This window comes from Scyliorhinus torazame, chromosome 14 (genome assembly GCF_047496885.1).
Source record: "Scyliorhinus torazame isolate Kashiwa2021f chromosome 14, sScyTor2.1, whole genome shotgun sequence".
NCBI classification, from domain to species: domain Eukaryota; kingdom Metazoa; phylum Chordata; class Chondrichthyes; order Carcharhiniformes; family Scyliorhinidae; genus Scyliorhinus; species Scyliorhinus torazame.
This window is the reverse complement of record NC_092720.1, coordinates 11,732,064-11,757,667: the sequence shown is the minus strand read 5'-3', so window position 1 is coordinate 11,757,667 and position 25,604 is coordinate 11,732,064. Positions and strand designations below refer to the sequence as shown.

General features: G+C 47.4%; 1 protein-coding gene across 4 annotated transcripts in view; it reads left to right on the top strand.

Annotated features, from left to right (window-relative positions):
* LOC140389521 (fibroblast growth factor 12) overlaps positions 1–24,757 on the top strand; it is a 712,332-nt gene extending 687,575 nt beyond the window's left edge. For all 4 annotated transcript variants that reach the window (XM_072473699.1, XM_072473698.1, XM_072473697.1 and 1 more), the window contains exon 5: positions 24,372–24,757. In XM_072473699.1, coding sequence (XP_072329800.1) covers positions 24,372–24,493 — 122 coding nt within the window. In that variant the 3' untranslated portion in view covers positions 24,494–24,757. The remainder of the gene's footprint in view (positions 1–24,371) is intronic.
* Positions 24,758–25,604: the final 847 nt, after the last annotated feature.

The window sequence follows — 25,604 nt, the reverse complement described above, 5'->3', positions numbered from 1 at the left end:
TGTGTGTCTGTGTGGGGCTGTGTGTGGGGTTGTGTGTGTGTGTCTGTGTGGGGTTGTGTGTGTGTTTTATTCAGTCAGTTGGGCTGCACTGCCTTGTCTTTTTCTACATTTATAAAGAAACTGGTAAAGCAGCTTTGAAAGCAGTAAGTTATCCACACTCCGGAGAAACATTGTCTCTCAATCGCACTTTGTTATTTTCTTCAGTTTTTCTCTCTCAGCTGTCCATCAAGGTGCATCTTCCCTGAACTACCCGTCCCGACCTCGCTGCTGCAGCTTCCCGGCTTCTCTCCCTCCACTACCTTCTCTTCCTTGTATCCCCCCCCACTTCCCAACTCCGGAGAACACAGTCCACCTCCCGCCCCCCTCTGCCCCACCTCCACGCCTACGTCTATTCACCTTTGAACTCCTTTGCCTTACCATCTCCATAACCTCCTTCAAAAAGCACTGAATCCGTACAGTGTCAAGAAATTATTTCCCTTTGTCTTGAGCGTATTGGAAACTCCTCTAGGAAAGTGACTTGGGCTTTTCCAAATTCACTTTTGGCTAGGTTTATCACCAAACCCGCCTCCTGAAGTCGATCGAATAACTCCATCAGATGTTTTAAATGTTCTTTCCATGTCTGGCTGAAAATGACCAGATCGTCGATGTATACCGCACAATTGGGTAATCCTGAAACGACTTTGTTAGTTAACCGTTGAAATGTGGTTGGGGCCTGTTTCATGCCAAATGGCATAACTTTGAATTGGTATATACCATCTGGAGTCACAAAAGCTGAAATCTCCTTCGCCCTTTTGGATAAAGGTAGCTGCTAGTAACCTTTAAGTAAATGCAGTTTGGAAATAAATGCTGATTGTCCCACTTTCTCAATGCAATCCTCCAAACGTGGGATAGGATAAGAGTCCGTTCCTGTAACTGCATTAACCTTTCTATAGCCCACACACAACCGTTGGGTACCGTCTGGTTTAGGTACCATCACTATGGGGGAGCTCCATTGGCTGCAACTCACTTCAATTATGCCATTTTTAAGCATACTCTTAATCTGTTTGTTAACCTGTGCCAATTTTAAAGGGTTAAGTCTGTATGGATGTTGATTGATTGGAACAGCATTTCCCACATCGACATCATGTATAGCCATTTTAGTACTTCCCAATTTATCTCTACAAACTTGCCCACGTGATATCAATAACTTTCAGGTCAGTTTGTTTTTCCTCTGGAAGGTAACTCAACAATTTATCCCAATTTTTAAGAACATCCTCATTTTCCAATTTAATTTGAGGTATGTCAAATTCACAATCATCTGGATTTGGTTCGTCACTTTGAGTTAGAATCCTTAAAACCTCCTCCTTTCCCTCTCCTTCCCTTTCAAAGTACCTTTTAAGCAAATTCACATGACACACTCGGTGAGTCTTCCTTCTATCTGGCGTTCTGACCACATAATTCACCTCACTTAATTTCCTTTCAATCTGATACGGTCCACAAAACCTTGCTTTTAAAAGTTCACCTACCACTGGTAACAACACTGAAACTTTATCCCCACTGGCAAAACTACGAACTTTGGATTTCTTGTCCGCGACCCGTTTCATCACATTTTGTGCAACTTTTAAATGTTGTTTAGCCAATTCACCTGCTCTATTTCATCGTTCCCTAAAATTTGACACGTAATCCAATAATGTAATTTCCAATTTCTCACTTTTTCCTTAATCAATTTAAGTGGTCCTCTTACCTCATGACCAAAAATTAGTTCAAAAGGACTAAATTTGGTTGATTCATTAGGTGCATCCCTAATTGCAAACAATACGAATGGAATTCCTTTATCCCAATCCTTTGGATAATCGTGACAATAAGCCCTCAACATTGTCTTTAATGTCTGATGCCACCTTTGTAACGCTCCCTGCGATTCTGGATGGTACGCAGCTGATTTAAATTGTTTTATTCCTAAGCTATCCATAACTTCTTTGTATAACCTTGAGGTAAAATTTGATCCCTGATCCGATTGTATTTCTGCGGGTAGTCCATGTCTAGTAAAGAATTTAAGTAACTCCTCCGCAATCTTTTTAGCTGTAATATTACGTACTGGAATGGCCTCTGGAAACCCAGTAGACACATCCATTATAGTCAAAAGATATTGATTCCCACTTTTTGTTTTAGGAAGCGGCCCTACGCAATCAATTAGGGCCCTTGTAAAAGGTTCCTCAAATGCTGGAATGGGTATTTTGGGTGCTGGTTTTATCACTGCTTAAGGTTTCCCTATCACTTGACATGTGTGACTTGATTGACAAAATGTAACTACATCTTTATGGAGTCCAGGCCAATAAAAATGTTTCTGGATTTTAGCTTGAGTTTTCCTTATTCCCAAAATAACCTCTCACTGGTACCTCATGTGCAACTCGCAACACCTCCTTTCTATACCCCACCGGCAATACTACTTGAACTTCTGCCCACTTTTCATCCGCCTGCATAGGTAAAGGTCTCCATTTTCTCATCAAGACATTACTTTTACGGTAATAACACTCTGGTATACACTCAGATTCTTCTTCCGTATATGCTTTCTGATACATCCGTTTTATTTCTATATCTTTTTGTTGTAACTCCGCCAATTTTCCTGAACTAAAAATATCCGCCTCATCCTCCACTTGTTCTTGTTCTTTTTCAACCATCTGATCAAAAATCGTTTCTGATAATTGCACTTCAACCTCATCTTCATTCTTTGATTTCTCCTCTTGTCTTAACCTGTGACTTTGCGACCTTGTTACTACACAATCTGGAAAAATCCCAGGATATTCGTCCTTCAACACTTCAGTTGTCTGATTTTCCACTGGCGTATCAGCCACAGCAGGCATCACTCCCACCTGCGATCCAGTTACATCATTACCCAAGATAAACTGTATTCCTGGACAAGATAGTTTCTCTGTTACTCCTACTACCACTTCACCAACCTTCACTGGACTTTCCAACCTTACCTTATATAATGGAACACTACACCTCTCACCCTGAATTCCACATATTACCACCTTTTCTGGCAGCATTCATCCCAAACTACATAACCCCTCATTTCTTACCATTAAAGATTGACTAGCTCCCACATCTCTTAAAATTGTGACTTCTTTACCTGCTCCTCCTGATACACATGAGTAAACTTTACCCACACAAGTAAATTCTTCAACAAGATCTGGCACCTTCTTATGAATCACCTCTTGATCAGACTGTACAATCTTTTGCACCTCCTTCGCTTCACTTGGGCTTTCCTTTACCATTCTAACAAATCCCACTGTCTTATCCTGTTTTACCACATCAGCCTTCCCAGTGCTTTTCTTCAACCACCAACGCTGTGACTTTACATGGCCTAGTTTATTACACTGAAGACATTTGAAGTTTTTCATTTCTTTTCCACCGTCCTGGATTTCTTTTTTAATCTGAGGTACACTCTCTTTATTATCTCCCATCAGATCACCTTTACCTTTACCACTTGAGTATTTCTCATGTCCCCAGTTTCTATCCCTCACACGCTATCTCAGGCAACTTTAAATGCTTAGTGACCTCATCTTTTCGCATTTTGTCAGGTAATGTTAACTGCAATGTTTTTGCCAAACCTAAGTCTGCTTTTGGTCTCTGTCCATAAGGTACTGCGTGTGACCGTCTCCACCCCCAAAAACTTCAGAGCCTCTTTAAGAGTCATTTTCCTCAACACACTCCCTACTTAAACTGAAATACCGCACCTGAAAAGCAACCACAATATGCTCTCCCCTCACTGTCTTTAACTTCACTGAGCCAATCCAATAGATAGACTTTTATCTCCTCGAGCCCCCAATTTGTTATGGGCCAGGGTTTAGAGAACCCCAAAGTGTATCATGAAGTTCACCTGACCCACAACTTTTAATAGATTGTGGTGTGGGGAGCACACGGCCCACTCTACAGGTGTGGGACAGCAGAAATGGAAAAGTATTTTTTTAAACAAAACAATGTTTATTCTATGAACTCAAGTTAACCTTTTTAAAACATACAATGAACATCTTAGCAACCATTAATTCAAATACAATCCCCAAAGAATACAACACTAAGTACTCCTTAAGCTGTCCTTTTAACATCCATAAGACTTAACACAAAACTCTTTAAACAGAAGCACATCAGGTTAAAGTCGCTACTGAGAGCAGATATTCGTTTTAAATCACCAAAGGATCGATTTACAGTCTTTAGATTACAGAGGGAGATTCATACACCTTCTGGCTGTGACTCAAGCTATCCAGCTCTGAAAACGAAACTAAAACACACCCTGCAGCAAACAGCCTAAAACGAAAGTAAAAAGCTGACAGATGGCCCAGCTCCACCCACTCTCTGACATCACTGCAGTCGTAAACACTCATTTCTTAAAGGTATGCTCACTACAGATATTCATATACACACCCATTTATAAACACCCATTTCTTAAAGGTATTCTCACATGACACTGGGGCGGCGGGGGGTGGGGGGGTGGATTGCAGGCATTTCCCTGGCCAGTTTTAAGAGGGTATGTGTGTGTGTGTGTGTGAGAGCCAAACGCTCCTTGGCATTGACTGCCGATATCTGCGTAGGGTGTGCAAAAGGCTTTCTTACCCTTTCAATAATTTAAAATGCTTTGTGGGTTTTTTTTTCCCACTAACTTTGAATGAGATGCTGCTAATTGGACGCATGGCAACATTCCAAAGACAGCACAGCTGAACAGGCATCTCGGGAGTTCAATAATTTAGAAGTACTTTATTAAATGATCAGGCACAGAAGCTGCGATGCACCTCTGTAACAGCCATCTGAGTGACTGACAGTGAAATTGTCAGGATTGAAGTAACTCAGTGACTGGTTGCTGCACCACATACCTTGCTGGCAAAGCACAGGTCTAAAATCTGCCCCTTTGTCCTAATTTGCACCCCTCCTCAGTCTGTCCTCCAGGACCACGTAAAAGTGGTGAATTTTCACGTGACAGTGAGTGTCAGCAGTGAATTGGATCGCAATGGCACTTTGCATTTATATAGCGCCTTGAGTGAAAACTCCCAAGCTGCGTCCCAGGGGGGTAATCGGGCAGAAGAAAATTGGGGCAGAAAGTGGGGACATATAGGATAGCGGGTCGAAGGTTTGCACTAGGAGGTTGGTCTTAAGCAGAGACTTGAGGAAGGGGATGGGCAGAGAAGTTTTGGGGATGGAATTCCACAGCTTTGGACCTGGACATCTGAAGGCATAAGCATTGATGAGGTGACAAAGGAGGTAGGAGATGTGTAAGAGAGCACCTCAACAGGAACTCAGTCCTCACCCTTTATCACACGCGTGTATATTTTCCATAAGGTTAATGATTAGGCACAGATATTTTTCATAGAATTTACAGTGCAGAAGGAGGCCATTCGGCCCATTGAGTCTGCACCAGTTCTTGGAAAGAGCACCCTACCCAACCGCACACCTCCACCCTATCCCCATAATCCAGTAACCCCACCCAACGCTAAGGGCAATTTTGGACACTAAGGGCAATTTATCATGGCCAATCCACCTAACCTGCACATCTTTGGACTGTGGGCAGAAACCGGAGCACCCGGAGGAAACCCATGCAGACACGGGGAGAACGTGCAGACTCCGCACAGACAGTGACCCAAGCCAGGAATCGAACCTGGGACTCTGGAGCTGTGAAGCAATTGTGCTAATCACTGTGCTACCATGCTGCCCTGAATATGATGGCAAAAGCAGGAAATCTATCTAACTTTTATCCTTCCCAGGGCTGAAACCTGTCACAACTAATGCCTCAACAGAGATTAGTTAGATCAGTGCAGATCAAGAATCGTATTTTGCCGTTTACACTACTTTTATCAAATGCATGTTCTGTCAGTGTGTTGTGTGGAACTATATTACAGGCATCATGGTTCCCCATCTTCCCTCAACCTCTGACCCAGCCCATCTGCTACTGAAATACCTCATCAACATCGCTGTTTCCTCTGGGCTCAATTATTCAAAGACGTCCCTGGCTGGTCTCCCATTTTCCACGTTCCGCAACCATGGGCTCATCCAAAATGTTGCTGCCCCATATCTTAACTCGGTTACCATTCACCAACACCCTCTGCGCTCATTGGCTGCCAATTTGGGAATGTCTCAATTTTAAAATTCTCGCCCTGGTTTCCAAATACCCTCCCTGGCTACAAAGCCCTCCAGTCTCCAACCCTCCGAAATCCCTGCTCCCTTCCAATTCCGGCTTCTTGGGCACACCTGCGATCTAAAGTCTGGAATTCCCTCCCTAGACCTCTCCATCCCTCCGATTCTCTCTCCTCCTTTAAGATGCTCTTTAAGGTCCACTTCTCCGACCAAACTTTTCGTCACCTGCCTCGTGTGGCCTGGTGCCAAATTTTGTTGAATAAGCATTCCTATGAATCTCCTCGGACCTTTTCCTTTGTTAAAGGTGCAATATATCTCGAAACTGTTGCATTTAAATAAAGCAAATCTACCTGTCAAAATCATGGGTGAGTAACAAGACACTTTGGCATTGACACCACGTTGTGAGTACGTAATGCGTTTGCCTGAATGGTTGCAAAGGAACCGCTAAAGCGTTTTAAGTGTTTACCTGTTGACGCCCAGTCACATAAACAAAATGGATAGCTCAGTTTAATACTTCATCCAAAAGACCGCACCTGTGACAGTGCTGCATCCCCTTGGTACTGCCGTTGGGAATATTGGCTTGAATATTGGGTCCAGGTCTCTGGGGTGGAACTTCAACCCATGGCCTTTGACCCAGAGGAGAGAGTCAGTACCTCGGCCATTGGCAGAATGACCTGCAGCCTCCTTGAGGTCAGAAATGAAATGAATGAAATGAAAATCGCTTATTGTCACAAGTAGGCTTCAATGAAGTTACTGTGAAAAGCCCCTAGTCGCCACATTCCGGCGCCTGTTCGGGGAGGCTGTTACGGGAATCGAACCGTGCTGCTGGCCTGCCTTGGTCTGCTTTCAAAGCCAGCGACTTAGCCCTGTGCTAAACAGCCCCAGAAGAGAGGAAAGAAACAATAAACAAGGTGCAAAGATTGTCTTTAATCCCACACTGCAGCTGCCTTTAGTGTTACACCTGTATAAATTTCATATACTAAATTTCAAAGCATCCATTCCTCAAAAGTGTAGGTGTAACATTTTTTTAAAAATGGGTTTCTCGAACTTCAGGTGGCGTGATTTCAGCTCAATTTGTACAAAATGGCCTGAATCGGATGTTTGCCAATTAATCCTGGCCAATGGAAGGATGCTGTCTCTCGCTACTGCTGTAATTCCCATTCATGTGTAATTAACGTAACGCATTGAAATTGCTGATTATGGTTCATTGTATCCTCTCGGTTTATACTCTGCAAGATGGCTTTGTCAATGTGCTTGAACCCTGTGCTCTGTGACTCTTTGTTGCTCATGCTGTGTTTTGTACACGTGTTCCTTACCGTGCTGTAAAGTTGTATCGTAAGCAGTGTACTCCCGCGATCCAGCCTGTGTGGTCCACTGCTATTCTTTATATTAAAAAAAAATTGTGAGACTATTTATTAACTGCTTTTTGAACTTTATGACAACCCTAGATGATCAGTGCTCAACTGTAGTAAATGGGTGTGTTTCTTTGAGATTTTATTTGCTCCGATTCAATAATTCACCAGAATAACCATAATATGTCAAAATTGTAATTACTGGACTGCCATTTTCCTTCCTCTCTGTCTATCTCTCTCTCTCTATCTATCTGACTGTTATTTCCTTCCTTCTCTCTCTGTCTCTGTCTCTCTCAATCGGTCTCTCCCTCCCTCCGCCTGTTGTAGCAATGCCATTTCAGATTACTCTGAGAGAATGCTGCAATCATTCCTTCTTGGGTTTAACCCTGCCCTATTTTGGAACGTGCGGGAGTTGTTGAAAACTTTCTCCTGACCCTTTGGGGTATGGTGCCCAACCGAGGAAAACTTGTGCCACGCCCCGAGGTAGCTCCCATGTGGCAGAATGAATGGTCCATCCCAGAAACAATGAGGGAAAAAGATCAAGAAGAACTTGCATTTTCCTAGTGCCTCTCACAATCTTGGAACATTCCAAAGCGCTTTCCAGCTTCCAAAGCCAATGAAACACTTTTTGAAGTGCGGTCACCGTTGGAATGTAGTAAACGTGGCTGATTTCGGGTTTGAACTCCACTCTCCCGCCCACTTCCCGTTTCCCTTGATTCCCTCGGACACCCAAACTCTGTCTATCCCACAGCCTTAAAGAGATTCAACAATGGAGCATCCACAACCCTCTGGGAGCAGGAATTCTAAAGATCCACAACGCTTTGAGTGAAGTAATTTCTCCTAATCGCAGTTTTAAATGATTGGCCACTTATCCTGAGATTGTTATGTCACCAAGGAGGCATAATTTTATGGTGATTGGAGCAAGGTATAGGGGCGATGTCAGGGGTCAGTTCTTTACAGAGAGTGGTGTGTGTGTGGAATGCACTGCCAGCGGAGGTGGTGGAGTCAGAGTCATTAGGGACATTTAAGCGACACTTAGACAGGCACATGGACAGCAGTAAATTGAAGGGGTGTAGGTTAGGTTGATCTTAGATTAGGATAAATGGTCAGCACCACATTGTGGGCCGAAGGGCCAGTACTGCGCTGCACAGTTCTATGTTCCCCCTGTTTTAGACTCCCCAGCCAGTAGAAACAATCTCTCATCATCATCAAACCCCTTCACAATGTTGAGATAGCCCCTCATTCTTCTAAATTCCAGAGAATATAAACCCAATTTGCTCAGTCTCACATCATTGGACAACCCCCACCTGTTTATTCCTGTACTCCAATCCCCTTGTAATAAAGGCCAATGTGCCACTTACCTTGCTAATTGCTTGCTGCACCTGCATGCTAACTTGTTGTGTTCCTGGTGTGAGTAGACCCAAGTCTCTTTGACCACCAACACTTAAAAGTTTCATACCTTTTTAAAAATACTCTGCTTTTCTATTCTCACAAGCAAAGTGAAAAATATCACACTTCCCTGTATTTATACTCCATCTATCATTTTGTTCCCCACTCACCTAACCTGTCTAAATGTCTTTGTAGTCTGCTTTGTGTCCTCCCCACAGCTTACCTTTCCACCTTGCTTGGTATCATAAGTAAACTTAGATACAATACGCTCTGTCTCTTCATCTAAGATATTGATAAAGATTGTAAATAGTTGGGCCCCAGCACCGATCCATGCGGCACTCCAGATTTCACTGCTTGCCAACCTGCAACGGCCCCATTTAAACCCATCTGCTTTCTATCCATTAACCAATCCTCCAGCCCTATTAACATATTACCCTCCATTCCATGAGCCCTTACCTTGCCTGTTAACCTTTTGTGTGGCTCCTTAACAGAGTGGCTGGATTAGCACAGTGGGCTAAACAGCTGCCTTGTAAAGAGGAACAAGGCCATCAGCGCGGGTTCGATTCCTGTACCATCCTTCCCGAACAGGCGCCGGAATGTGGCGACTAGGGGCTTTTCACAGTTACTTCATTGAAGCCTACTCGTGACAATAAGCGATTTTAATTTCATTCATATTGACTGCCTTTTGGTAATCCAGGTACATCTACAGGTTCTACTTTACCCACCCTCCTAGTTACATCCTCAAAAATCTCTGATATATTTGCCGAATAGTAAAACCATGTTGACTTGTTCTCTCATACAAACTTTACTGAGTGCATTGTTAGGGTTATCTTAATAACAGAGTACAACATTTCCCCAACAACTGATGTTAGACTAACTGGCCTGTAGTTTGGGGTTTACGATCTTTCCCTCCTTTGTCAAAAAGCATTGTAACATTTTCCAACTTCCAATCTAATGGGACTGTTCCTAAATCTAAGCGATTATGGAAAATCTTCGTCAGCACATTCACTGAATTTGCAGCTCTTGGTTTCTCGAACCCCAGAGTATAGGACATTAGGCCCCAGGGATTTTAGTCCCTTAAGTTTCTCCAATACTTATTTTTTAGAACATACAGTGCAGAAGGAGGCCATTTGGCCCATCGAGCCTGCACTGACCCACTTAAGCCCTCACTTCAACCCTATCCCCTTAACGCAATAACCCCTCCGATCCATTTTTTGGACCCTTAAGCGCAATTTAGCATGACCAATCCACCTAACCTGCTCGTCTTCGGACTGTGGGAGGAAACCGGAGCCCCCGGAGGAAACCCACGCACACACGGGGAGAACGTGCAGACTCCGCACAGACAGTGACCCAGCAGGGAATCGAACCTGGGACCCTGGTGCTGTGAAGCCACAGTGCTAACCACTATGCTACCGTGCCGCCCTTCTTCTCTGCCAATATTAATTTCTTTAATTTCCTCTCTCTTTTTAGCCCCCAGGTTACCGTCTTATTTCTGGTATGAAAAATGTGTTTTTTATTGTTAAGAGAGTCACAAAGGGCGGATTCTCCCCAAAATCTGTCAGACTGACAACCAGCGTGTGGATCACCTGTCCCTCACCTGTTGGGGGCTTTACTTACCTGTGTGCCTATGGCATGGTCATCACAACTGATAACCAATAGTGATTCACACTGGCATGATGTCACATTTTAGGAGGGGACGATGCGTTGAGCGCACGGGTGGCGGTGTTAAGCCCTATAATTACATGCAAATGTATTATACGATATGCTAATCAAGCTCACGCCATTCCTGGACATGAACCTGATCATGTCATTCGGAGGGGGGTGGTAGGGAAGATTACAACCCAAAATCTTACTGCCGCAAATCCCGTTTTGGGCTTCTCACGAGCTTTAGCAGCCATTCCATGGTTTGCACCTGCGGCTAACGTGACCGCCAAGTAGCAGCCAAAATATTCGCTTGTTTTTCAATGGAATATATTTTTGTTGAACATTTTGAATTGTTTCTTTAAATGTTCCCCATTGCCCATTTACTTCCATCCCTTTTAGTGTACTGAAACTAGCTTTGTTTGCGTTTTAAAACCTTGTTTGTGATTGGACTATGTAACTTTCAAACGTAACATGGTATTATGATCACTATTTCTCAGTGGACCGTGTACTATAACATGATTAATTAATCCTGCGTCATTACACAATGCTAGATCACAGATAGTTTTATTCCTGGTGGATCCACAATATATTTCTCCCCAAAACTGTCATAGAAGCATTCTATAAACCCACCTTCTGTAATAATAATAGCTGATTGCCACAAGTAGGCTTCAGTGAAGTTACTGTAAAAAGCCCCTAGTCGCCACATTCCGGCACCTGTTCGGGGAGGCTGGAATGGGAATTGAACCCATGCGGCTGGTCTTGTTCTAGCTGTTTTAGCCCATTATGCTAAACCAGCCAATTTGGGTGACCCAGCCTATAGGAAGATTAAAGGCCCCCATAAATATTACATTTCCTTTGTTACAGTGCTTTGTTTAATGCTCTGCCCCATAGCACAACTATTATTAGGGGACTTATGAAATATTTCCACCAGTGTTTCCTGACTCATGCTATTCCTAATTTCCCCGAGTACTGATTATACTTCATGCTCTTCTAAGCTCAGATCCTTTCTCACTTCGGTGTTTACGTCATCCTTTATTGTCAAGGCACCCAAACCTGCCCCCCCCCTAATGATTTGCCATTCTGCATGTCTATCTTAAATATTATGTACCCTGGAATATTTAATTCCCAACCTTGATCATCACAACTCCTCCCCCTCCCACTGCAAGTTCACCAACTGTCTCTTGTCATTACCGCATTCCGCTCTGTCAACCCCCCCCCCCCCCCCACCCCACAGTTGAATGCCATCCTTCACCATGGTCACCCACCCAGCAGTCCTTCAGCTCGCCCACACATCCAGCAAGCACCTTGTTCGTTCCTGTTGGACAAAGCCAGGGGCTGAGGCACCTCCAGGACTGCATACAGGTTCCACCATACCAGCAGTCACCTCCTCCTGTCCCTGACCATTGACAAATCTGAAGTTCTGCCCAGGCAAGGGTGTGACCGCCCCTTGGAATAAAGTGTCCAGCTTTCCCCTCCCTGATGCATCATAGTGCCTGCAGCAGAGCCTTCAGGTCAATGACTCTGGGCAGAAGCTCCTCAAGCTGTGGACGTATTTGCTTTGGGTCACCTTGGTGTCCAAGAGGTCCGTCATTCTGCAGTTGCAGCATGGCACCTGTCCTGACAGCTTTATTATGTTCATTAATTTATTACTTTTTTCTTAATCCTGCTCCTCCAAATGAGCTTCAGAACTGCGAGTAAATCTTACAACTGCTAATAAAACCACACAATTACTAATAAATTACACATGGTTCGAAAGATAAAATACTCACCACAAGTCAGTTACATGAAATGAAAAATGAAAATCGCTTATTGTCACAAGTAGGCTTCAAATGAAGTTACTGTGAAAAGCCCCTAGTCGCCACATTCCGGCGCCTGTTCGGGGAGGCTGGTATGGGAATTGAACCATGCTGCTGGCTTGCCTTGGTCTGCTTTCAAAGCCAGCGATTTAGCCCTGTGCTAAACAGCCCCTCATCTTTTGCTGTGACATCATATCCTGATGCTCCAGCCCTTCCCGCACTGGTTTAAGTAGGAATTTGTTTTACCGCGGACTAGTTGTGCTTTCATATTTACATCAATAGCTAAAACAAACAGCTGTGAGCTGGAAGAGTTGGGAAATATTGAGGGGAGGGTCAAAAATCAATATTTTTTTCAAATATTCCTCAAGACCAGTGCGCACGTAAACTCAGCTGGAAACAGGATTTTTGTTTTCCAATTAAGGGGCAATTTAGCGTGGCCAATCCACCTACCCTGCACATCTTTGGGTTGTGGGGGAGAGACCCACACAGGAGAATGCACAAACTCCACATAGACAATGACCTGGGGCCAGATTTGAACGCGGGCCCACGGATCCATAAGGCAGCAGTGCTAACCACTGTGCCGCCTGGATGAAGGAAATTTTATTGTAATAGATATTTCATTCTCTGAATGACTTCTCTTAATACTTACTTAACCTTCTTGTGCGTCATCAGATAATGAAGTGTTGGTGCAGTGAGGAGCCTTTTCTTAGAAAAGGTCTGTTGGAAACTAAAGAGGCAGTGTAGAGGGAGCTTTATTCTGTATCTAACCCCGTGCTGTACATGTCCTGGGAGTGTTTGATGGGGACAGTGCAGAGGGAGCTTTACTCTGTATCTAACCCCGTGCTGTACCTGTCCTGGGAGTGTTTGATGGGGACAGTGTAGAGGGAGCTTTACTCTGTATTTAACCCTGTGCTGTCCCTGTCCTGGGAGTGTTTGATGGGGACAGTGTAGAGGGAGCTTTACTCTGTATCTAACCCCGTGCTGTACCTGTCCTGGGAGTATTTGATGGGGACAGTGCAGAGGGAGCTTTACTCTGTATCTAACCCCGTGCTGTACCTGTCCTGGGAGTGTTTGATGGGACAGTGCAGAGGGAGCTTTACTCTGTATCTATCCCCGTGCTGTACCTGTCCTGGGAGTGTTTGATGGGGACAGTGCAGAGGGAGCTTTACTCTGTATCTAACCCCGTGCTGTACCTGTCCTGGGAGTGTTTGATGGGACAGTGCAGAGGGAGCTTTACTCTGTATCTAACCCCGTGCTGTACCTGTCCTGGGAGTGTTTGATGGGGACAATGCAGAGGGAGCTTTACTCTGTATCTAACCCCGTGCTGTACCTGTCCTGGGAGTGTTTGATGGGGACAATGCAGAGGGAGCTTTACTCTGTATCTAACCCCATGCTGTACCTGTCCTGGGAGTGTTTGATGGGGACAATGCAGAGGGAGTTTTACTCTGTATCTAACCCCGTCCTGTACCTGTCCTGAAAGTGTTTGATGGGGACAGTGTAGAGGGAGTTTTACTCTGTATCTAACCCCATGCTGTACCTGTCCTGGGAGTGTTTGATGGGGACAATGCAGAGGGAGTTTTACTCTGTATCTAACCCCATGCTGTACCTGTCCTGGGAGTGTTTGATGGGGACAATGCAGAGGGAGTTTTACTCTGTATCTAACCCCGTCCTGTACCTGTCCTGGAAGTGTTTGATGGGGACAGTGTAGAGGGAGTTTTACTCTGTATCTAACCCCATGCTGTACCTGTCCTGGGAGTGTTTGATGGGGACAATGCAGAGGGAGTTTTACTCTGTATCTAACCCCGTCCTGTACCTGTCCTGGAAGTGTTTGATGGGGACAATGCAGAGGGAGCTTTACTCTGTATCTTACCCCGTGTTGTACCTGTCCTGGGAGCGTTTGATGGGGACAGTGTAGAGGGAGCTTTACTCTGTATCTAACCCCGTGCTGTACCTGTCCTGGGAGTGTTTGATGGGGACAATGCAGGGGAGCTTTACTCTGTATCTAACCCCGTGCTGTACCTGTCCTGGGAGTGTTTGATGAGGACAGTGTACAGGGAGATTTACATTGTATCTAACCCCGTGCTGTACCTGTCCTTGGAGTGTTTGATGAGGACAGTGTACAGGGAGATTTACATTGTATCTAACCCCGTGCTGTACCTGTCCTGGAAGTGTTTGATGGGGACAGTGTAGAGAGCTTTTCTCTGTGTCTAACCCCGTGCTGTACCTGCCCTGGCAGTGTTTGATGGGGACAGTGTAGAGGGAGCTTTACTCTGTATCTAACCCCGTCCTGTACCTGTCCTGGGAGTGTTTGATGGGGATGGTGTAGTAGGAGCTTTTACTCTGTATCTGACGCCTTGCTGTACCTGTCCTGCGACTGTTTGATGGGGACAGTGTAGATGGAGCTTTACTCTGTATCTAACCCCGTGCTGTACCTGTCCTGGGGGTGTTTGATGGGGACAGTGTTGAGGGAGCTTTACTCTGTATCTAACCCCGTGCTGTATCTGTCCTGGGAGTGTTTGATGGGGACAGTATAGTGGGAGTTTTACTCTGTATCTCACCCCGTGCTGTACCTGTCCTGGGAGTGTTTGATGGGGACAGTGTAGTGGGAGTTATACTCTATACCTAACATGTTCCTGCCCTGGCAGTGTTTAAAATCTGCCCTTGTTGCCAAAACAGAGAGGTCTTTCTTTCCTCGGGCACTAACATCCTACCTGACTTCCATCAAAAATAAATGTGATAAAAACTTTTGGGAAAGTTTCAATAATTGCTGACATCATGACAACATTGAACTTGTTTTTTTAATGTTTTTGTGTGAGTGTGAAATATTAATATTCAGCCATCAAATATTAATATTTAACACTTGCACAATCATCAAATATTAATATGTGGGAATTGCAGAGTCAGTGAATACTAATATATTGGGTCTGTCCCGCATGGTGACAGGGCTTTTTCAAATTTCTGTATTTTCCAATCCAATCACAACCTTGGTCTCTTTTCAATGCCAGTAGCTTGCAGGTGTCAGCAGGAGGTCAGTGGATAGTGAGGCAGAGGTCATGGGTTCACATCTCACTTGAGGAACTAGTCGAGCCCGACAGTCCCAAACCCACCTCTGAGGGAAGGTTGCACTGTCGTAGGTAAGGCATAAAAAACATGTCCTGTTCTGCTCTCTCAGGTCGCCAGAGAAGATCCCATGGTACTGTTTCAAAGACGAGCAAGTGTGTGTTCCCCAGTGTCCTGGGGCTAATCTTTTCCCCTCTACCAACTCTCCTGAAAACAGATTATCTCTGGCCATCTTCACATTGTTGTTTGGGGCAGTTTGCTGTGTGCAGAATTGGCTGCCACATTTTCAACAGCAGTGGCTGTATTCCAAACGTTGCTGAAAAGTGCTTGGTGATGCCCTGGGGTATTTAAAGGCGCTATATAAATGCAAGATATACCTTTTATTTAGACAGCCCTTATATCTCAGTGAAATGTAGCATGGCGCCTCTGAGGAGCATATACGGACAAAAACTAACAAGGCTTTCAACACAAAACTCAGAGAAGAAATATACACACGCTAAGTGATTGACACCAAGCTTTGTGTTATAAAAACTTGTAGGAGGAAAGGAAGTGGGAGGTGAGAGAATGAATCAGTCGGGAGCAGAACGATTGTGTGGGATAGGATATTCAGAGCGCGAGTAGCACCAATTGAAAAGAGAAAGTTATGCCAGGAAAAGGCTTTTTCCCGCATAATCCTCTCACTTGAGACACAGCTGGAAAAGTCTAAGTGACAAGAAGTTAACATGTTGGCAGCAAATGTCCTATCAGCTCCACAGGCAGCTGCATACGTTTTTCATAGACCTAAACAGCCAAACCAGCTCCTGTTAACCTGCTTCCCCGGCAACCACCGGGCCCGTGGCAACATCAGAATATATCATCTTAATTATCCGGTGGGGAAACGGCAAGTTTTTCCCTGGTGTGTTATTGGGGTCGGACACGGAAGACGAGAGACGGAAGATTAGCCACCCTGATTTATTTGCGAATTAAACCTGAATGATGTGTTCCTGAACTTGCCCATTCGTATCATCAATGGGTGCCCTTGAATGTCAGGATGTTGTGATGTGATTGGCGCGGTGAAAATCCAACAACAATTTGTAGTTTTGGTCCGGAAATTCTTCTTGCTTCACGGCACATCAGATTGGCGCCTGTTGTAAGCATTGTTTAATATTCAGTTCAATTGCAGTCAATTCCGTTAAATGCACCACCCGAGACAATTAAAATAAAAATTCCAATTAAGGGTCAATTTAGCGCGGCCAATCCACCTACCCTGCACAGCTTTGGGTTGTGGGGGTGAGACCCACGCAGACACGGGGAGAATGTGCAAACTCCACACGGACAATGACCCGGGGCCGGGATCGAACCTGGGACCTCGGCACCATGAGGCCGCAGTGCTAACCACTGCGCCACCGTACCGCCCTCTTGGTGGAACATCGCTAAACACTACACTTGAGCGATTGTCAAACAAAATGTGTCGCTCAGCCACACACAGTGATGTGAGGACAGATGGGAAAAAGCTTAATCGAAGAGGCATGTTTTGAGGAGCAACTTAAAGAAGAAGAGGGAGGCAGAGAAGGTTAGGGAAGGAATAACTGGAATAGTTCACCAGGAAGAGCACTGAAGTTGGCACTGCGGCTCGAGGCATGTTCCTGGGGAGCGCACGACATTGTGGTCTCGATGGCGTTGGGAATCATTAAAGAGTGAGCTTGAATGAGGGGGGCAATTTTGAGGCCGCATTAGCCGTCATTCAGAACAGTGACCCGGGCATAAAACTCGGCGAGAATCGGATTCTTTCCGTCGAGGTCACGATTTTCCAGGCCCCTGGCAGACAGCGCAACGAGAAATCCACTGGGGAAGGCCGGGAGCCACATTTCGATATCATTAGCGAGGCCTCCCTTCGGGACATCCCCACTCACTTTACAACGGCCCAATGAGAGCCCGCCCCTTGACCGCCACAGGGGGTGTCGGAGGTGAGGGCTCAGGTTGCCATCGCCATCCAGGTGCCAGTCGCAGAGGGGGAACTGGAAGCAGTTTACAGCCAGAGGGCAGAGCTGTCTGGAAGTTCAAGGCCACTGGTTATGGAGGCCAGGTTGTCAGGGATTAGTGTTTGGGAGACTGGCTGTTCCAGCTGGAATGCTTGTTTAATCACAGCCCATGAGAGATGGGGGGATGACGGTGCCCTCTCAGGCAGTCTTTTTCAAACTTCTTTTCTGGAGACCATTTTTACCAACCGGCCAACCTTCGTGACCCACCATGTTGGCTTCGCTTTAATGCGACAGGTGAGCCGGCTTGGTCCTCACAGTCTCAGCTTGCTTTGTCATTCAATGTTACACTCCGGCAGAGGGTGTTCATCAGAGGTCCTGGAGCTCACACCAGCACTGCTTTGTCCTACGGTGGACTCTCCTGTGCAGCTCTCTCCAGCAGATTTAGTTATGAGATCCTGGCCTGCTCCTTAGTCCAAAAAGATCCACCTTCAGTTCTTCGCACAGTCCTGTGCTTGCTTGCTGACAGCTACAAAATGGAGGAGGCTCGCCTCAGTAATTTCGAGGCTGGAGCACGTGACATCAGTGTACCTGGCACAGGACCTGCTCTCTGCCGCCACTCCTGGCGGGAAGACTCCCTCGATTTAAAAAAAAAAAAAAAAAATCTGCACCTGGGACAGCACGCTGGCGTCCGGGAGAGGTGGTCTGCTCCAAGGATAAAGGGGACATACTAATTGCAGTCTTCACACAAATCTGGTGTGCCTTGTCTGCCACAGGGGGACATCCATTGCCTGTTCAGTTCCCTGACTCTTCCTTGATGAGTCAATTGTGCCAATTAAGTCAACATTGCAATGCGTAAGTGCTACTGATTGGCACCCAATTTTTAACCCATTTGTGATTCGCGTTTTGTTTAAGGCAGTTTCCCTTTAAGGGACTGTCTCTTAATTTGTCCCTAAGTTTATTTGATTCAGATTACCTGGTTATTTGTGTTGATCAAAATAGTTGGAAGCATTGAACTCCCAAGGCTCACACTCATGTCTGCATAACAGAGTGGTGACACAGATGTGGCCCCAATTCAAGAGTTGACGGGGACAGCGTCTTGTTCCCTGGTGAGGTTAGAGCGCGTGGCCATTGAACTGCCCTCACTCTTCGCCCTTGGTGGGGGCAAGTGGAACATTGAGGCTCTTGAGGGTCGAAGTCCTTCAGGTGATGTTGAGAAGAAACAGCTGTGGTTAATGTGCGACAGGAGGAGGAATGAGGCTGAGTGGAAAGGCGCTCACAGAGGGGGGATGTGCATGGGTGGATGTCCCAGGTCCTGTTGAGGGCTGAGGTCAGGGCATTGCCAGGGATCCTCATCGGTCACTTTCATGTTCCCTTTCTTTCAGTTTATGATTCCGGAGAATGATGGAGCCAGTCGAGTTCGCAATTGGTTGTGATCGACCAGCAGCAGCAACATCGACCTGCCACTACATGTGGCCAGGAACAGCGCCCTGCAGAGCAGGGGGACGCAGGTCCTGTTGATCTCCCGGGTGTGGAGCCACAATGGTGGCCATGGGTGTTCCGACATAGAACTTCCTACCTCCAGATGTCAGAGGTCCAGTGTCGGAGAAGACTGTGTCTGACCTGGGGGATGGTGGACTACCTGTACCAGGTGATGCAAGAGTTGGCACCACGTGGACTGGAAAGGCACCCTTTTCCTGTGGGCCTAAAGTCTCTGCCACTCTGAACTTCCATGCCAGTGGCTTGTTTCTGGAACGCACATGTAACCTGTTAGGCATCTCCTGGTCAGCCATGCACAACTGCATAATGGAGATCACAGATACATGTATGTGGGAGGGTCCTCATGTACATCAGCTTGGTCTAGGACCAGGCAACCCAGGATGCCAAGGCCATGGACTTCACCCGCATAACTGGCATACCCTTGGTGTGTGTGTTATCATTGGCTGCACCCACATGGCTCTGCGTTTCCCATGGTGGCGTGGGGCGCCATGCGTGAGCCGCAAGCAAAACCACTCCCTCAATGCCCAGATCTTCTGTGACCACATGGTACAAGTCATCCAGGTGTGTGCTCCTGTCCCAGGAAACATCCATGATAGTTACATCTGGCGGCACTCGCAGACTTTTGAGGGTGAGCAATGACGGAGGGATGGCTCCAATGATGCCAGTGCGGAGGCCCCAAACACCCGCTGAGACTTGGTACAATGTGGTTCATGTGTCTACGTGTGCGCTGGTCGAGATGCAGTTCCGGTGCCTGGCCCGGTCAGGAGAGCCCTCCCATTCAGCCCCCAGAGGGTGTCCCGCCTCACAATGGTGTACTGCGCTCTGCCACAACCTGCCACTGCAGCGGGGCGAGCAACTGGACAAGGAGGGGATGGAGAAGTACCACATCTCCTCAGATGAGGAGGCTGTCGAAGAGGGTGCTAAGGGGCAGCCTGTGGAGGAGGAGGAAGACCTCGGACGATGGCCAGAGCCTGCGTGGGTCGCAGGGTTAGGGACTCCCCCATTGACGTTCAGTTGGGTGATGACCAGGTCTAGGATGTGAAGACCTCTCCCACCACGGGGTCGGATATCCGCTCGAACTACAGTGATGCCTGTGAGAGGTCATTGTCATGGTGGCTACATTCATGAGCAGGGCACTGAAGCGATTGGCCAGATGTTGCCGGAGAATGATGATGACTTGCAGCGAGGGCAGAGAGATGTTCCTCTTCCCCTCTGCCAAATGTCTGACTCCTGCCTGACACAGAGCTGAGCACGACCTGCCACTGAGTGGACTGATCATGGGGTTCAGAGACGCTGGACACCTCATCCAAGGACAGGCTTCCAGTGTTTTCCTCCCCCTACGTACGAGGTAGGCAGCCCCTCGGCACGTTTTTAGGCCCTGGTATGGTCATCACTGTAGACGACTGGCAGACAAGAGGTCTGAGCGTTGATGTCGGTGGTGGGGGGTTGGGGGGGGGGGGGGGGGGGGGCGCGGAACCGAGTCAGCAGTGTCCTGCCTTTACTGCATCATCCAGAGCGGTGGAGTTGGGAGAGGCGCAGCACTGTCATTCTCTCACTGTCCAGGGATCAAGCACTGAGTTTGCACGGGGGTTTTCTGGAGCATGGCGCCATTTGTGGGTGAACAAAGGGATGTTTATTACAAAAATGATATAACAATGGTGCCAAAGTTCATCCATGCCCGTAGGTACCTATCATTTCTTACTCTTCTAGGAACCACGGATGAGGTTGGGTCATCCTGATGACTTCCACGTCGTGTTGCCTGAGATGACCTTGTGGGCATCCCCGAGGGTCTGGACGTTCTTTCAAGCTGCACGGGTGTGGCAGTGCTGCTCTCCTCGGTGTGCGGGGCTGGAGGTATATCACTCTCAGGGAAGGGGAGGGCCAGTGGGCTGCACCTGGTTGGAAGCCCAACCTACCGTCCTGCTGATCCTCTTCCCTTTGGGTGCGCGGGGGCCCTGGGCACCTCCGTGGGACAGGGTGGCAGCTGGAGTGAAGTCCAGAAGTCGTGTCGTCCTCTGGCACAGCCACATGCATTCCCACCAGTGCCTGCACCATGCAGTTGAAGCCCTGCACCATGGAGGCCGTGAGCTGAGCCATGGAGCGGACATCCCCCATCACGGAGTGCAGATCAGGCGCCAAGGCCTCCACTGTGGACACCACCCTCGCAGTTTTGGCAGCACCATCTCCTCAGACAGAAGGGGATGGAACTCCATCCGTCGGCCTTGTAGTCCGAGGAGGGATGCTGTCATCCCTTCCTGATGCCCACGACTCTGTCTTTGCAGGTCCAGGAGCTCTGGGATGGCTAGACCCAGGAGCACAACATCAGCCAGGGACCTGGTCTCCGGAATTCGTCCCCCACCTGCTGTGGATCTTCAGCTGTGAGGCGCTCTCACCAGTGAGTGATTCAGATGCCTGCCAACCAGTTAATCCCACCGAGGTATGAGTGTCTGTGCTGGTGGAGGGTGACAGCTGTTTCTGAGATCTCTCTCGGAGAGCTTTAGTCTGGGCGTGACAATGGTCTTGGATGGTTGACTGATTGACGAGATGGCATCCGCGCATCACAGGGGCAGACTGATGGGAGAAAGTTAACTCGCATGAGGCGTGCACCATGGCTGGATGTGTTGAGGGTTCTCACTTTTGTCTGGTGCCCCCCACCTTGCCCTCTGCACAGGAGTTGTCCTGTTCCTCACTGGCCAGCTGAAGGGCTCTCTCCTCATAGGGCGTGAGGCAAATAAACTCGGGCATGACTCCGGCAAGCTGTGCCCAATCAGGCCGGTTGTGCTCGAGTTTATCCTGCAATGAGACAGGTGGGGAGAGTGTAGGTGGGAGTTGTGCCTGGTCAGATGGTGAAGAAGGCTGGACATGAGCGGGGATCTGAGGAGCAGATTATCTCCTGGGGGGGGACCATGGGGAGTGAGGTGAATGGCGGGGCAGGGGGGGGAGAGAGAGTTGGGAACCGTTGAGGTGGCTGGGAGATTGGATTGGATTTGTTTATTGTCCCGTGTACCGAGGTACAGTGAAAAGTATTTTTCTGCGAGCAGCTGAACAGATCATTAAGTACATGGAAGGCAAAGGGAATAAAAGAAAATACATAATAGGGCAACACAAGGTATCAAATGTAACAACATAAGCACCGGCATCGGATGAAGCATACAGGGTGTAGTGTTAATGAGGTCAGTCCATAAGAGGGTCATTTAGGAGTCTGGTAACAGCAGGGAAGAAGCTGTTTTTGAGTCTGTTCGTGCGTGTTCCCAGACTTCTGTATCTCCTGCCCGATGGAAGAAGTTGGAAGAGTGAGTAGGCCGGGTGGGAGGGATCTTTGATTATGCTGCCCGCTTTCCCCAGGCAGCGGGAGGTGTAGATGGAGTCAATGGATGGGAGGCAGGTTCGTGTGATGGACTGGGCGGTGTTCACGACTCTCTCAAGTTTCTTGTGGTCCTGGGCTGAGCAGTTGCCATACCAGGCTGTGATGCAGCCCGATAGGATGCTTTCTATGGTGCATCTGTAAAAGTTGGTAAGAGTTAATATGGACATGCCGAATTTCCTTAGTTTCCTGAGGAAGTATAGGCGCTGTTGTGCTTTGTTGGTGGTAGCATTGACGTGGGTAGACCAGGACAGAGTTTTGGAGATGTGCACCCCTAGAGATTCCCGTGGAGATGTGAGTGGTGTACGAAGGGGAGCAGCGGGAGACGTGAGGCGGCAGACTCACTCAGGCTGCACGAAGAAGGTGCCTAAGGTATCTCCTTTCTGCACTGTAGCCCCCTCCCTAATGGAGAGAGGTGGCACTCACTCATGCCTGACCAATCGCGGGGTACAGGATGTCAGGCCTCTGCTCAACACCTTCCAGCTGTTTGGTGAGGGCTCCCTCTGTGAAACGTGGGGATGTTTCCCTGGCATCCTCGTCCCGACTGGACTTGGGACCAGTTCTGGGGAGGTGTTTACATGGAGCGCCCCACTGATTTCGGAGATAAAGTTTAACGGGGGCGAGCGAATCAGAGGCAAGCCACCATGAGCGCGGCGTGAATCACGTAGGAAATAAGATTTTTGCGAAGGAGGCTGAATATTTGGTGAGTTTTCCCACCATCAGCGTCGGTGGGATTCTCACCAGTTTTCACACCAGAACCGACACTGAAAGAATATGGGAAGATTCTGGGCGATGTGTAGGCAGAGCAATTAACAGTGAAAGTCCTCGATAAGCAGGTTGAAACGAGCAGTAATGACGACATGAGGGCAGTGAGAGGCCTGTTTCTGGAATGAGCCGCCTGAGAATGTGGTGGAGGCAGGTTCAATCGAGGCATTCAAGAGAAGATTTGATTTTCTGTAAAGGATGAATGTGCGGGGCTACGGAAAGAAGGCAAGGGAATGGCACTTGGTGAACTGCTTGTTAGAGAGTCAAGGAGCAGAGGGTATAGTCTCAGAGTAAAGGGTCACTCAGTCCACACAGGGATGAGGAGGAATTTAGAGGGTGGCGAATCTGTGGAATTCCTTACCGCCGAGGCTGGGTCATTGAGAATGTTCAAGGCCGAGAGAGACAGATTATTAATCAGTGAGGGAATTAAGGGTTCGGGGATAAGGTGGGAAAGCGGAGTTGAGGGTTTTCTCTTCAGATCAGCCGTGATCTCACTGAATGGCGGAGCAGACTCGATGGGCCAAGTGGCCTACTCCTGCTCCTGTGACGTAAGGTTTTATAGTTCATGGCCTCCTCTTACGCTGTAACTATCCTGTGACTCTGTGTCGTATGAGGAGGGATTGAACAGTTTAGGCCGATACTCTCTAGAGTTTAGAAGAATGAGGGGAGGTCTCATTGAGGTATACAAGATGCTGAAAGGTGTGGATAAAGTAGACTTGGAGCAGATGCTTCCTCCTGTGCGGCATTCTAGAACGAGAGGTCACAATCATAGAATAAGAGGCAGCAAATTTAAAACAGAGTTGAGGAGAAACTACTTCTCCCAAAGGGTTGTGAATCTGTGGAATTCGCTACCCCCCAGAGTGCGGTGGATGCTGGGACAGTGAGTAAATTTAAGGAGGAGTTAGACAGGTTTTTAATTGGGAATGGGTTGAAGGGTTATGGAGAACGGGCAGGACGGTGGAGTTGAGGCCAGGATGGGATCAGCCAAGATCGCATTGAGGGTGTTCAGGCTCTGGAGGGTAACTTGCCAACTCCCGCTCTTGGGTCATGTGTTCCAGGGAGGAGATGCTCTGGCTGATTTTGCAATCCAATTCTTGGCCTGTAACATTGTAGATGGCAGATGAGGAACATATCAGCCATGATAGAATGGCAGAGCAGACTCGATGGGCCGGGTGGCCTAATTCTGCTCGTGTATCTTATGAACTTATGAACTGCCTGCACTCGCCAATATAAGAATGTTTGCTGCTTGCTCTGCAAGAGTTAGCCGTTAATTCCAGTCTGAGCGGAAGTGCCCTCAGGGACTCTGTGACGTCACAGTTTTCACCTGAGCAGATGCACAACTGGGCAGGAATTCCCCCGGTTGCGAGGTTCTGTCTGTGTCAGGGAAGAAGTGGATCTGAGATTGACCTCACGTTTATGTCTTCCCTTTTCTCTTTTCCAGTTTGCATGTACAGAGAGCCATCGATGCATGAAATAGGGGACAAAGCGACACGCTCACGGAAAAGTTCAGGAACGCCAACCATGAACGGGGGCAAGGTAGTCAACCAAGAGGAGGCGACATAGCAGGAGCCAAGGCACCAGCAAGCTGAACTGGACCCATCTGCACAAGTTACAAAATTAAACCAATTTAATTAGAGAGAGAGAAAAAGTCCAGGAGAGAAGGATTTATTTTGACCACGCGACCCCCTCAGACGAACTGATGAAGCCATTGCCTGAAAGCGAAAAGAAACATTAAATCAGGACTAGATTTTCATTCTGTTTCCTCTCCACTCTGTGGTAAACTCATCTACGAAACATTAAATAAAGAAAAAAAAAAAGAAACTTAAATTACCCGACACGTTTTGAGATTTAAAACAAATATCCCTCACAATCCAAAGACCTTTCCTGCTTCTCAACTGTTGAAAACCTTAAAACTGAAGAGAGGATTTTGTTTAAACCGCCGCGTTTATTCCATTTTTTCACCTAAGGACTCAGCCCACCACAGTCCATTCAGAGGCAGGGCTTTGTGTTTCTTCTGACGGTGTTAGCCGCACCGTAACTGGGCCAAGTAACTTTGTCACGATCCAGAACTGGCCATGCCATCTTAGTGATGCTCCAGTACTAGGGAAGGAAAGGGCACCAGGTCTCACAATAAAGAGGATGTCCCAACTCTTATTGGTTGCGAAGGCCACCACGTCCTTTGGCTTGGTGGACAGTTGGCCTCTGGGAAGTAGACTGTAATTTCATTTGGATTTTCTACCCTCCACCCCCACGCCCAACCCCATCATGGAATTTCTCAGCCAATCACAAGTCTCTGCCGTTTCTCCTAAAGTAGCCTCGGCCCATCCTTTGAGAGTAGACGAGAGAGACCAGATGTGTGCCTGCTGGGTCCACATGTGTTGAGTGGTCTAAATCTGCACCATTTGATAACCACATTTCAAAAACCTCCCGAACAGCACTGTGGGTGTACCTACTGAACCTCTGCAGGCTTCATGAAGGTACCTCACCACCACCTTCAAAAAGGCAGTCAGGGAGGGGGTGACAAATTCTGGCCTTGCCAATGATGCCCACACTGCCCTGAGAAAAGTGAGATGATGTTGGATATTTTTGATGTACACCCTTGAACAGATTGTCCGGCAGCAGCCCACGGGTTTGGTGGTTTGCGTTTTGCGACTATTCTGTTCTGCCACACTTA